Genomic DNA, 14178 nt, shown 5'->3' on the forward strand with positions numbered 1-14178 from the left:
TATCAGGACCACTGGAAACCATCTTATTTTAATTAAGATGTGATGGCTGTGATTTTATTGCAAAGTCTTGCAGCGTAACGTTTCAAGATAACCTCGGAAGTTACATGGTGAGGTTTGCAGTAAACTCATGAGAATTGACAAGAACGTTTTCATATTGGTTCTTGTTCCTACCCACCCCTTCCCCCTTGGATATTTAACTTCTCTCTACACCTCTTTCTCTCCCTCTCTCTCCATTGTGTCTAATGGAGCTTCAAATTAACATAGCTTTTTGTTTTGTTTTACCTGGTGGCGTAAAAGAAGTTGGCACAACTTTAGAAACAGGCTTATAAGTTGCAGAAGTGTTTTTACTTGTTTGCCAAAGCCCAATTCCACTTTTCATCAGAAAATTCCAAGGTGGTGTTCAAAACTGCTATCAAAAATACTGTGAATGTCAAAGAATCTTGTGTGTGTGCAAAAAACGAACAACAACTAGGGGCAGGGGTGGAATTCTAGCAGGAGCTCCTTTGCGTATTAGACCACATGCGCCTGATGTAGCCAATCCTCCAAGAGCTTACAAAAAAAGAGCCTTGTAAGCTACAGGAGGATTGGCTACATCCGGTGTATGGCCTAATATGCAAAGGAGCTCCTGCTAGAATTCCACCCCTAGCTAGGGGTAAAGGTCAACAGAATTTCAACTGCTGGCCTTTTCCAAAGCTACCTACGTTAGGTGTGCTTTTGCTGATCTGTGGAAGGTCAGCGGAGATGGCTGTGAAATTGTAGTAATAGAAACAGTAACTCTTCCACCATATTCCTTAGTTTTTGCTAGTGACTCGATAGAGTCAAGACTCTGTATAATTGTTCAAACTCCTTCCAGTCTTTGGGGTCATGTAGATTACTCTTGCATTAGTCAGGGCCCATCTAACTGATTGAGGCAGGCTGGCTGTATATCAGAGGCCTTACGTGTTTCTCTGACGGCCCCCCACAGATGTCAGGAACAGCATTGGGAAGTACGTATGGTGGAAACTGCAATGTGTAAAAGGCTTACTCATCCACCCCACTTTGTGTTTTACTTCCATGTAGCTGGTTTTTGAAATGGGTGCAAAAACGTTGTTGTTCAGTCGCACAGTCGAGTCCGACTCTTTGCGACCCCATGGACAAAGTCATGCCAGCCCTTCCCGTCTTCCACCATTCTCCGAAGTCTGCTCAAATTCGTGTTTGTTACATTACTAACGCTGTCCAGCCATCTCCTCTTTTGCAGTCCCCTTCTTCTTTTGCCTTCTGTCTTTCCCAGCATCAGGATCTTCTCCTGGGAGTGCTCCCTTCTCATTTGGGGGCCAAAGCATTTGAGCTTCAGCATCTGACCTTCCAGTGAACAGTCTGGGTTGATTTCCCTTAGGTCTGACTGACTTGATCTTCTTGCAATCCAAGGGACTCTCAAGATTCTTCTCCAGCAAGCCTAACCATGTTCACCATTAATTTCCGTTAATTATTTGCTATTTTGGTTGCAGAAGTTGGAGACCTTAGAGAGCTGCAGACATTGGACATCTCAACCAATCATTTGATCACTTTGCCTGAGAGGTTGCATATGTGCCTCTCTCTTCAGTACCTGGCTGCCGACCGGAACCATCTACGGTGCATCCCTCGTCACCTCTGCCAGCTCCCCAGTCTCAACGAGCTCTCCATGGCTGGGAACCGTCTGGCGTTCTTGCCACTGGGTGAGTAATCACCTTTGTTAATATATATGGAGCGATCCGGGACTTTGTTCCTGTCCTAATGTTGTTCCAAGGTCTGTTCTTCTTTTGATCAATCAATATTCCTAAATCTCTGCTTGCAACAGCGTTCTTAAGCAATAGCGTTCCTACCTGAACTATCGCTTGTTTTGCTGAGGTAGCTGAACTTTAATTGTTAGACCTATTAAGATTGGTTTTAGATTTTTTTAAAAAAGAGAGAGAGACTGCATGCTTGCTAAATAGGGGCATCCATAGGGATGCCAGTGGTTCAGCCTCCTATTTCAGTGACCAAACAGTTTCCCTGGAGGGCCAACATATGGGGTATAGAGGCTGAATCCTTCCACTGATGTTGCCTCTTTAGCACTAGTAATTGCCTCTGGTTGCGGTGTTACTCTTCAGTCACCATGGCTAGTAACCATCGACAGACCTGTCCTCCACAAATCTGTCTGATAGCTTTACAATGCCACCTAAGCTGTCTGGCAGTTTAATTGATCATCCAGCAGTAGACTACTACTACATTTTGTCCATCCTGAAACTATTGCCCAGGGCTTTTTTTGTAGCAGGAGCTCCTTTGCATATTAGGCCACACACCCCTGATGTGGCCAGTCCTCCAAGAGCTTACAGGGCTCTCAGTACAGGGTCTACTGTAAGCTCCAGGAGGACTGGCTACATCCAGGGCTTTTTTTTGTAGCAGGAGCTCCTTTGCATATTAGGCCACACACCCCTGATGTAGCCAACCCTCCAAGAGCTTACAGGGCTCTTAGTATAGGGTCCAGAGATAGAATTCTAGCAGGGGCTCCTTTGCATATTAGGCCACACACCCCTGATGGAGCCAACCCTCCAAGAGCTTACAGGGCTCTTAGTATAGGGTCCAGAGATAGAATTCTAGCAGGGGCTCCTTTGCATATTAGGCCACACACCCCTGATGGAGCCAACCCTCCAAGAGCTTACAGGGCTCTTAGTATAGGGTCCAGAGATAGAATTCTAGCAGGAGCTCCTTTGCATATTAGGCCACACACCCCTGATGTAGCCAATCCTCCAAGAGCTTACAGGGCTCTTAGTATAGGGTCCAGAGATAGAATTCTAGCAGGGGCTCCTTTGCATATTAGGCCACACACCCCTGATGGAGCCAACCCTCCAAGAGCTTACAGGGCTCTTAGTACAGGGTCCAGAGATAGAATTCTAGCAGGAGCTCCTTTGCATATTAGGCCACACACCCCTGATGTAGCCAATCCTCCAAGAGCTTACAGGGCTCTTAGTATAGGGTCCAGAGATAGAATTCTAGCAGGGGCTCCTTTGCATATTAGGCCACACACCCCTGATGGAGCCAACCCTCCAAGAGCTTACAGGGCTCTTAGTACAGGGTCCAGAGATAGAATTCTAGCAGGGGCTCCTTTGCATATTAGGCCACACACCCCTGATGTAGCCAATCCTCCAAGAGCTTACAGTGCCTGCCGTAAGCTCCAGGGGGATTGGCTTACATCAGGGGTGTGTGGCCTAATATGCAAAGGAGTTCCTGCTACTAAAAAAGTCCTGCTATTGCCCATCCCCTTCATTAGGTCCTTCCGCCCCCAAGTTGTCTTATTGCAGGAGAGGGATGTGTTGTCTTAAAAAAACGCAATGTTGGCAGGACCAGTTTGCGACCCCCATTTTTAAAAAAAAAAAAAAAAATTGAGATGAGGACTGAAACCTTCTGTTGAGCTCTCCCCAGAGAGACTGTCATGATTTCTCAAAAAATAAAGTAAACATTTGGCGTGGCCTTGGGTCTCAGCTGTCTAGCCTGGTGAATGGTCTCCATGAAAGCCTTCCTTTTTGCCCTTGTATAGGAGAGGCTTCTTCACAGAGGACTTTGACCATACTTTGGTCAAAACGGTCATAGATATACACACAAGCTGTCTTTCCACATGTTTGCAGTTTGAGTTCCACGAGGCAGGTCATAATTATATATCTACATTAAAAAATGTCAACCAACATGGTAAAAGTGGGGGGGGGAGCTTTAAAATTAGATTTGGTGGCTTCTGGATCTACAATAAATGTTCTCATTGAGGTGAATAAATAGCTTCGTCTGTTTAGACTTTGGCAAATATTTTAATATAATGTATAATTACGCCCACATCATTTATTTTATGGTTGTCGACAGCATCTCTTGATGTAGGAATAAGTTCCTTGGCCTAAACCAAGATGGTTTTAAATCATATTCTGAATAGGGCTTTGCACCTTTTTTAGTGCAGCTGTGCTGAGAATGCAAGTTAGGCTGGTGGCAGATGGGAGTAAAAGGGAGTTCGAAAAAGATTAGATTAGAACTGCCGTGGAAAGAGCAGCCTGGGAAGGGCACCTTTATAATGGAACAGTCCACTGCAGTTGTCATTGTTGGTAGTCTCTGCTTTTAGTGCATTGGCTTCACCTTGCAGTTTCTGTATTACTTGCTTAGTTTCCTTAGTTTTCTGCATTGTCCCCTAGTTTTTAGTTCCTAAATTCCTAAGTCCCTAGTTCCTAAGGAACTAGAATAGACAGTACCTCTTCAGACTGCAGGTAATGCATCCTAATTGTAATAATTTTTTAAAAATAACTAGAACAGTTGCTTTTCTTAATCACATGCAAACAGTAAGTTTCTTTAGAGTCCAGGGGTGGCCAAACGTGCTTAAGGTAAGAGCCACATAGAATAAACGTCAGATGTTTGAGAGCCGCAAGCCATGAATGTCAGTTGTTTGAAAACCACAAGAGAAGGAACGGAGGGAGGAAAAATTGAAAGTAAGGTGGAAAAAAAAGCAAATAGATGGGAGGAGGGAGGAAGGAGGTGGAAAGAAAGCAATGTTAACTCTAAATGGATTCTCCAAGCCGCTGGCTGGCTTGGAGAAGTGACTTAAAGAGAGAAATGCCTTCTCCAAGCCAACCAAGAGCCACACAATATGTGTGAAAGAGCCACACAATATGTGTGAAAGAGCCACACATGGCTTGGCCACCTCTGCTTTTTCATTTTGTTCTGTTTACATTATTCATAGTCTGCCTTTCTCACAGAAACTCAAGGCAAACCATGCATAGTGAGGCAGCACAATAGACAAAATGGGACATTCAATAACCAGTGCATTAAGATTTTAGAAATCAGGAACCACCAGAAAGAACTGAAACATAGCATAAGTAGTCACACAACACATTAAGCAGTCAGAAAACAGCATAAATACGATCCTACTTATAAGACTCTGTGCACAGCAGTGTAGACCACAGACCCTAATCACTATCAAAGCGAGTTTGCAGAACCTTTTTATACTGCAGGTTTAAGTGGGGCACAAGGAAGGAGCTGCTGTTCACGAAGGAAAAACTGTGCCGTACAAATGGATCTCCTAGCACACTTCTCTTGAGTAGCAGCCAGTGTGTTCTGCCACATTGCCACTGTTCAGCAAAGCAAGGGTGGAGAGAAAGTAGCAGAAGGTAGCAAGCATAAAGGCTTTTGTGGGTCCTGGGCCTCTTTGCTTGAACCTGCAGGCTACGTGGCATTTAAAAAAAGCTTGTCTAAGACAAAGAGTCAGGCGATTGAGATTTCTGTCCAGCTGTTTAGCTGGTAAAGTCGCACGATTTTTGTGGGCAAAAGCAGGGCTGCAGCACTTAATTGACTAAGCAACTAATCTCTGTTTATAAAAGTTCAGTCAACTTAAAAAGATATTTCCAGTAAATCAGTCAGAACTCTTTAGAATTCACTTCAAGGACCTGATAAAAGCTGCGGGCCACTGGAAGTGGTATCACGTGGGATGTCATAAAGGAATCTCAGTTAACTTCCCACAATCAGACAAGATTCTCTTGCATGCTTATCTCCTGTTTTGACATATTTATTGCTTCAACCCTTGTTCCCCCTTAATTGGATCGATACAGCTGTTGACTCTGTACGCTTGACTTGTTCTTGTTTTGTCTGAAAATATCATGTTACGTGCTAATTTGCTTTTCTGCCCTGTCTACAAGTTTGAGTTCCATCTCATTTTATCTGCAGAAGTGTGCTTGAACACGAAAGCTCATACCTTGAATAAAACTTGATTGTCTTAAAGGTGCTGCTGGACTCTAACTTTGTTCTGGCGTTCTCTTGTATGAGACCGAGAAGAACAAAGAGAAGAAATACTTCTGCCTGGTGCAAAAACATACATACATCTATTACTATTGCTCGCATATACTTTTTAATCAATTTATTAAAACTCATGATCTGATTCAATTTGATTTTGTTAAAAAAAAGTGGTCAGTAACTTTGCAGGAAACAAATACAAAACCAAACTTCGGGACTGCCTCTCCCCATATGAACCCCTCCCCCCAAGCTCTGAGGTCTGCTGCTCAACATCTTCTCATAGTCCCTGACCCTAAGGATGCCCAGCTGGCTCCAACAAGAGCCAGGGCCTTTTCGGTCTGGGCCCCTACCTGGTGGAATGAGCTCCCGCTGGAGATCCGGGACCTGCAGGACTTAACACGGTTTCACAGGGCCTTAAGACGGAGCTCTTCTGCCAGGCTTTTGATTGATCCAGCGAGCATCCTTTGAAAGTCATCACTTCCCCCAGCCTTTCGCCATTAGGGTGTTATGTTATGCTACTAGCCACCAGTCGCATGCTGTTTACTGCCGTATCTGTAAGGTTGTTTCTGTGCTGCTCCCGTTTCCTAATGTCTGTTTCATGATGTTATTTTAACTCTGTTTTATTGTTGCAAGCCGCCCTGAGCCAGCTTGCGGGATAGGGCAGGATATAAATCTTAACTATTAAACTAAACTAACTCAAACACAGTGCTTTTTGAGGCCCTGGCTGCAAAAAAAAATTTAAAAAAATGTTTGGGTTGGATCTAATCTAAATGGGCAGTTTCTGTAGAGTCCCCCTTCCTGCTGCGAGTCCCTCCTCCTGTTGTTATTCCTTAGGGGTCTGCTGCCCCCCAGGAGCAGCATTTGGGGGGAGGGGGGTTTTCAATCCTGCCGTTGGAAATGTTAGTCTGGACCCAACTCGTTTGCTACCGCTGCCAAAACAAACGCTGCAGCGAACATTGGACTTCTGAGAACATGGTCTTAGAGTGGCATGGCTAAAAATCCCTTTTATGGTCATGTTCTCTTGTGTTGTGGGTGTACATGCATTTGGTGCTAGACAGGCAGATCTGGTACTCCCATGTGTGATAAAACCCGGGGGTAGGGTTGCCAAGTCCAATTAAAGAAAAATCTGGGGACTTTGGGGGCCGAGCCAGGAGACTTTGGGGGTGGAGCCAGGAGATTGGGGGTGGAGCCAGGAACAAGGATGTGACAAGCATAATTGAACTCCAAGGGAGTTCTGGCCATCACATTTAAAGGGACAGCACGCCTTTTTAAATGCCTTTCTTCCATAGGAAATAATTAAGGATAGGGGCACCATCTTTTGGGGCTCATAGAATTGGACCCTCTGGTCCAATCGTTTTGAAACTTGAAGGGGTATTTTGAGGAGAAGCACTAGATGCTATACTGAAAATTTGGTGCCTCTACCTTAAAAAATAGCCCCCCCTGAGCCCCCAATACCCACGGATCAATTCCCTATTATTCCCTATGGGAATCGTTCTCCATAGGGAATAATAGAGTGCCTAGTAGACATTTCCCTCCCCCCCATGCTTTCTAAAAGGGGGGGAGGGCCTCCATACCAGGGAATCCCCCCTCCCTGCCCCCTCCCTCTCTCTCACACACACACACAAACACTTACCGTACTTGGTCTTCTTCCAGCAGAATGTGCTTGCTGGGAAAACGAAAGCAAGGCAGCACAGGAAAAGAAAGGGAGGGGCCGTTCTCCATGGAAACTGTTACTTTCCCATGAAGCCCTTCCTGTTTCCTGTGCAGCCTTAAAGGGACACATTTTAAAACGGAACAGAAGCTCTACAACACAATGCCTAAAGGTATGTTCTCTCTCTCTCCCCCCCCGCCCCCAGATTTTTTGAGAGCGGGGGAGGAGGATGCAATTTTGGGGGTCCCCCGCCAGGGCGGGGGGGTTCGGAAGCCTACCCGGGGGGTCCTCTCAGAGCGCATACCTCTCATGTCAAGTTGCACCTTTAAGACCAACGAAGTTTTATTCAGAACGTAAGCTTTCGTGCACTAAAAGCACACTTCAGATGAGGTCGCCTCTTCTGAAAAAGTGTGCTTTTAGCGCACGAAAGCTTACTTTCTGAATAAAACTTCGTTGGTCTTAAAGGTGCAACTTGACTCCTGCTTTGTTCAATTGCTTCAGACCGACACGGCTGCCCGCTTGGATCTACCTCTCTTGTGTGTTCGCTTTCACAACAGAGTTAAAGTATACCATGAGAGATGCACAAGCTCGTCCGTTCCATCTTCAGCCATGTGGAAAGCATATGCCAGTGCCCTGAGGTTAAAACATAGAAGAGGGGGGGAGAAGAACTTGAATTGGGAGGGGGTGTGTGTTCAGGACTCAGAAACAGTTGGTCATTTCTAGCAGGAAGGCTTTGATCTTTCGCTCTGGAAGGAGGCGAGTGGAAACTTTTTTTTTAAAAAAGCGCTTTAGAAAAGCCACATGAAAACTTGCTTTGTAGTTTCAGATGGACAGCTTCCTCGCTCTATGAAGTCCAGAAGGGGATGTGTTTAGCAAAGAGCTCTTAGCGATGTTTATTGCATGATGAGATGCTTAAAAGTTAATGGCTGGGGAAGGTGGGAAGAGCCTCTTACCAGCGGTAACTGCCAAATGTTTAAAAAAATTCTTTTTGAGGTTCTCCTTGGCACAGAAGTTTGTCTTTGAGCAGCTTAGGTGAGACACTAAGTAGCACATGCTGGCACAACGAGTGGGGCTGAGTGTGTCTGAATGCTTCTTATCTGCTTGAGGGTCTGTCTGTACAAGATCTCTCCGGTAGAACAGAAACCGGAGGCTCTAGGACTCACCGAACGACTGACTTGTGCTGCATTGTGCAAGGAAAAGATTCTGCAGATGGGAAAACATGGACAAAAGTTGCAATTGGCCCATGCAGAATCCAGAACGAGAAACAAAAGCCGCATGATGCTTTCGATTGGGGCCCACCGCAGTGACACACAAAATTGTCCGTGCTTTTGAGCGCACCAGAACTCTTCATCGGGAGGACGTGACAAAGACGAAGGAGGGCAAAAGGATTTTCCTAAGAAAATGTGGTCATGCAAAGGGAGCTCTCCCTGTTTGGTTCTAACTTGTGCAGTTCAGAGTGAAACCCGTTAGCATCAAACACCTGCACTGTATTTGAGGGCCTGCATCTGTGCAGCGTAGCCTGATTTCGTCAGAGCTTGGAAGCTCAGTGAGAGCCAGTTTGGTTACGTGTGCCGACTTATCTGGGAGAACTGGGTTTGATTCCCCACTCCTCTACTTACACCTGCTGGAATGGCCTTGGGTCAGTCATAGCTCTGGCAGAGGTTGTCCTTGAAAGGGCAGCTGCTGGGAGAGCCCTCTCTAGCCCCACCCACCTCACAGGGTGTCTGTTGTGGGGGAGGAAGGGAAAGGAGATTGTGAGCCGCTCTGAGTCTCTGATTCAGAGAGAAGGGCGGGGTATAAATCTGCAATTCTTCTAAGCAGGATCAACCACAGTTAGTGCTTGACCAAGGGAGGGCAGGGCTGCTGTGTAGAGGAAGGCAGCAGCAAAACCAGCTCTGCTTATCTGCTGTCTTGAAAACCCCTGTGGTCAAAGAGCCATCACCATGAGTTGATTGTGACTTGATGGCATTCAATTATTATATGTGTCTGCTGGCAAGACTGGCACACAAGTGCCTTGAAGCGAGGGGAGCGCTGTGGGCTTGAATCCTGGTGCCCTGCCCTGTTTTCTCTCCTCCCCAGCTGATTCTGTAAAAAGTCATCGGCTGGATGAGAACAGCCTCCCCAAAGTTAAGAGTCCAATAGCACCTTTGAAACCAACAAAGACTTGGCCGTCGACAGGCAAGTCTGATTCCATCCTGTTTGACAAAGTGTGCATGCACACGAAAGCTCACAGCCTAAATAAAACTGTGTTGGTCTTAAAGGTGCTATTGGACTCTAACTTTGTCACATTGCTTCAGACCAACACGGCTGCACACCTGGATCTATCCCCAAAGTTACACTGAAAAGGTTTGCTTGTAGAAACAGCTGCTGATGTCTAGCAGCAAAATTCCCATTACTGGGAGTGGAACACTTTCGTTTCATCGTGGAGAATGTCTGTGAATCAAACCTGCAAGTTGATATTATTTTTTCCCTCCATTTCCCAAGATGCACATAGTTGTGGTTTCACCACACACCCCAAACACACACTAGTAGTGTCCAGGGGTGGAATTCTAGCAGGAGCTCCTTTGCATATTAGGCTACACGCCCCTGATGTAGCCAATCCTCCAAGACCTTACAAAAAAGAGCCTTGTAAGCTCTTGAAGGATTGGCTACATCAGGGGTGTGTGGCCTAATATGCAAAGGAGCTCCTGCTAGAATTCCACCTCTGGAAGTGTCACTGGTTGTTTTTAATCAGAAAACCTTACTGGATGAGAGAGACTTCACAGCCCTTTGGGAAATTTGGAAGAATCACTTTACCCTCCATCCTTTCTTCATCATTTCAAGGGGCTCTTAAGAAGTATCCCAAGAAAGCAAGCACAACCTCTTGTGTCTTGCGAGAGAAAAATGGGAGAATGACTTTGACTTGGATGATGATTTATATGGGAAGTTTCCTGGCTGTTTCACTAACAAGCCATTCCTACTTGGTAGTCCCCGTTTGCCCAGAACCTTGATGGACTGTAGCAGTGGGTGGGTTTGTCTGTATATTTATACCATGATTTCTGGCAGAAATTTGATCTTTTCATCCCCCCCTCCTTTTTTTTTTTTGTTTCCCAAATCCAGATTTAGGTCGTTCCCGAGAACTGCAGTACGTTTATGTGGATAACAATATTTACTTGAAAGGACTTCCCTCTTACCTTTATAATAAAGTCATCGGCTGTAGCGGGTAAGTGTTCAGATTAAGCTATCGCGCGCCCTCTTATCGCACGGGCTTGCCTTCTTCAGATGTAACTTTGGGTGGCTCTTGCACATACATTGAAAGGATTAGGTTGACTTTCAGCTCCCCACCGTGTACTGAATCTCCCGCTTTAATTTTCTGAACATTCAGTACTTTTAGCCTTAGCATTAGTATTTCATTTCCATAAGCTCCTGACAGAGCTGTTCGCTTCTTTGACATTATAGGACGTTTTGGGGCGATCACACGCCACGAGTAGCGTGGTGCCAACAGAATAGAAGTCTGACTCAGTTTGCTATTTTCATAAGTGATTTTTGAAAGTGCTGTATCAGCAGCCTGTTCTCTGGATTTTTTTTCGAGACCGAATACCCAAGAAGGCATTTTGCTAAAACTATTTATTCAACATGGAATGGCTTGTAGGTTCTTATTTACTTGTTGCGTTTAAAACAGTAATTTGTGGCCAAAAAAAAAAAAAAATTATTCCCTTAGCAAACAGAATTGCATGTCTCAGTTTAATTTTGGAGTAATCTGTACCTTAAAAGGCTCCGTGTGTATGCTTTAGGCACACCTGGCAAAACTTAAAAGCATGCATATTAATGAAAGTGGTAACAGCAGGTCTGCCCTCTTGAACGCCTGGGTTGTCTTCTTCAAGGTGATTGTGTTAATAGAACTCCGGCGTACCTGCTGTATTTAGGAGTAGGAGTCACAGAAGTGAGCTGCGTTCCACTGTCATGACAGTTTTGTCAGCGGGCGGGAGAACTATGACTTTGTGTCCATTTCTGTTGGCTAAAAGCGCTGGAAGTTCTCTGAACTGAGGACTGCTGAAAACTCTTGACTGTTTGTGTTAACGGAAACGGCAGGTTCATCCGCTCACGCTTGCTTTCTGCTAATTCAAAGCCACAGCTTCAGAGGCAGAAAATGAATGACCATTAAGTAAAGCTTTTGGGGTGCAATTTTTGCAGTCAGCTATTTTGCCTTTTTTTTTTTTTTTGGCAGCTGCTAACAACCTTGGTTGGTTTTTGTTTTTGTTTTATCACCCACTGTATCTGTGAAATTGAGTTTGAATCCAGGGGTTGAACTCAGCGGGTTTTTGAAAATTTCTCTTGGAATCCCGTTGTAGTGGTACATCTCAAATTTGTTCTGACCTGCTGGAATTTGGCAGGCATCTTCACACTAAGCTTACGCTTAAGAGTGGTTAAGTCGCGCCTAAGAATGTATGTCCCAAATGCATTTACAATCCCATAACGTGTAATTGTTTGTAATGTGTTTTTAGCATTTGTGCAGTTGTACAACTTTCATTCATGGGGCTTGTGAAGGTAGGCCTCCTCTGATCTATTTTGTGTGTGTGGATGTATATTTTCAAGCACAGTACCCACAGCTTGGCACCCAAGTCTGTCTCCTGCAGAGTAAAACGGAACTACTACCTCTCTGGACTCTGATGATATGCTTCTAGTAGTTCAGCCTTATCTTGCCAGTTTGGTGTAGTGGTTAAGAGCAGTGGACTCTAATCTGGAGAACCGAGTTTGATTCCCCGCTCCTCCTGAACGTGCAGCCAGCTGGGTGACCTTGAGTCAGTCACAAGTTCTCACAGAGCTCTCTCAGCCCCACCTACCTCACAGGGCGTCTGTTGTGGGGAGAGGAAGGGAAGGAGAGTGTAAGCCGCTCAGAGACTCCTTTGGGTATTGAAGAACAAGGTATAAAACCAGCTCTTCTTCTCCTTCTAAGAGTGACAGCTGCTTTAGAAGAGCAGTGTGCTACAGGAGGAAGTCCCTGCGATAGACCAGGTGGTAGCTTTTTTTGCTCCATGTCATTTCCCTTTGAAACAGTCTTCTTTTCCAACAACTGTTTAGTGTAGTGGTTAAAGTGCACAGACTCTTATCTGGGAGAATCGGGTTTGATTCCCCGCTTGTAGCTGTTGGAATGGCCTTGGGTCAGCCATGGCTCTTGTAGGAGTTGTCCTTGAAAGGGCAGCTGTTGTCAGAGCTCTCTCAGACCCACCCACCTCACAGGGTGTCTGTTGTGGGCGGGGGGGGGGAGGTAAAGGAGATTGTGAACCGCTCTGAGACGCTGAGATTCAGAGTATAGGGCGGGATATAAATCCAATATCTTCCAATATCTGTTTCTCCAGCTGCGGTTCTCCTGTTCAGATGTCGGAGGCGACGCTTCTCTCCTTTTCTTCGGGGCAACTGACTGTCTTTCTCCCAGCAGAGGTGAAGGCGATTGGGACCCACCTGGACCCCGTCCTGCCTTTGCAAGAGATGGCCATGCGGACGCTGCACAACACCTACTGCAGGTTTCTGAAAGGTAGCCGAGCAGCGATCGATCGCGCCACACACACACCATCGAGCACCTAAACGGGTGGACGGTCGAACCTTAACCCCTTCCTGTGCTTCTCACGGCCCAGAGGGGATTTACGAGGAAAGCAAGAACGGAGGAGGAGGGGAAATGAGAGCCAGCGAAGGGGAAAGATGAGTCGAGGGAAAGGGTAACGATGCAAGCAAGCTGAATGTCGAGGAAGAAAATTTAGCTGAAAGGAAACTGACAGGGCTGACTGGAAAGTTGAAGTGCCTGCTCATTTCAGAGCTGACCAGCAGCATGTACAGCGGATGTCTGCTTACCTGGTGGTGCCCACTGTAGTAACCCCAGTTGGCAGCAGTGCCACAGTGGAGGCGACAGTGCCCATCAACAGTATCACTGGTCACGCCCGATCTCAGTAATCCCAGCAGTGTTGTTGGAGCTACAGGGGCTCGACTGGACTCGTTCCTCTCTGCCTGCAGCTGTCCAGAGCCTTGGCCCACTGGGAACTTTCCTTGTAAATGGCCAGGCTGCCCCTAACAAGGAAGTGTGCAGAGGCAGTTGGTTGGAATTGAAGTCATGGACATGGGTAGGTGTGGGGGGCAAGAATGCTTGCGTTGTAGCAGAAACATTTGTGGCTTCAATAGGGCCTGTAGTTCCTTTGGAGAAAGCGCCAGCATCTGTGGGTGCTGTCTCGGCTAACCCGCATGAGAAGTGGCTCTGAGATTCCGGGCAGGGTCTTGGTGCAAGCGTGGAAACAGACACAGAGACAGGAGTTCCACACACAGAATCCTAGAGTTGGAAGGGACCTTCAGGGTCATCTAGTCCAACCCCCCCTGCACAATGCAGGAACTCACAAACACCTCCCCCTAAATTCACAGGATCTTCATTGCTTTCAGATGGCCCTCTAGCCTCTGCTTCAAAACCTCCAAGGAAGGAGAGCCCACCATCTTCCGAGGAAGCCTGTTCCACTGAGGAACCGCTCTAAACTCACAAATACCTCCCCCTAAATTCACAGGATCTTCATTGCTGTCAGATGGCCATCTAGCCTCCATTTAAAAACCTCCAAGGAAGGAGAGCCCATCACATTCCGAGGAAGCCTGTTCCACTGAGGAACCGCTCTAACACTCAGGAAGTTCTTCCTAATGTTGAGCCGGAAGCTCTTTTGATTTAATTTCAACTCATTGGTTCTGGTCCTACCTTCTGCGGCCACAGAAAAAAATTCCACACCCTTCTCTCTATGACAGCCCTTCAAGGACTTGAA

General features: G+C 46.1%; 1 protein-coding gene across 4 annotated transcripts in view; it reads left to right on the plus strand.

Annotated features, from left to right (window-relative positions):
* LRRC28 (leucine rich repeat containing 28) overlaps positions 1-14178 on the plus strand; it is a 77624-nt gene that overhangs the window by 55759 nt on the left and 7687 nt on the right. For all 4 annotated transcript variants that reach the window (XM_060260048.1, XM_060260050.1, XM_060260049.1 and 1 more), the window contains 3 exons: positions 1488-1694; positions 10508-10610; positions 12748-12923. In XM_060260048.1, coding sequence (XP_060116031.1) covers positions 1488-1694; positions 10508-10610; positions 12748-12923 — 486 coding nt within the window. The remainder of the gene's footprint in view (positions 1-1487; positions 1695-10507; positions 10611-12747; positions 12924-14178) is intronic.

This window comes from Heteronotia binoei, chromosome 19 (assembly GCF_032191835.1).
Source record: "Heteronotia binoei isolate CCM8104 ecotype False Entrance Well chromosome 19, APGP_CSIRO_Hbin_v1, whole genome shotgun sequence".
In the NCBI taxonomy this organism is placed as follows: domain Eukaryota; kingdom Metazoa; phylum Chordata; class Lepidosauria; order Squamata; family Gekkonidae; genus Heteronotia; species Heteronotia binoei.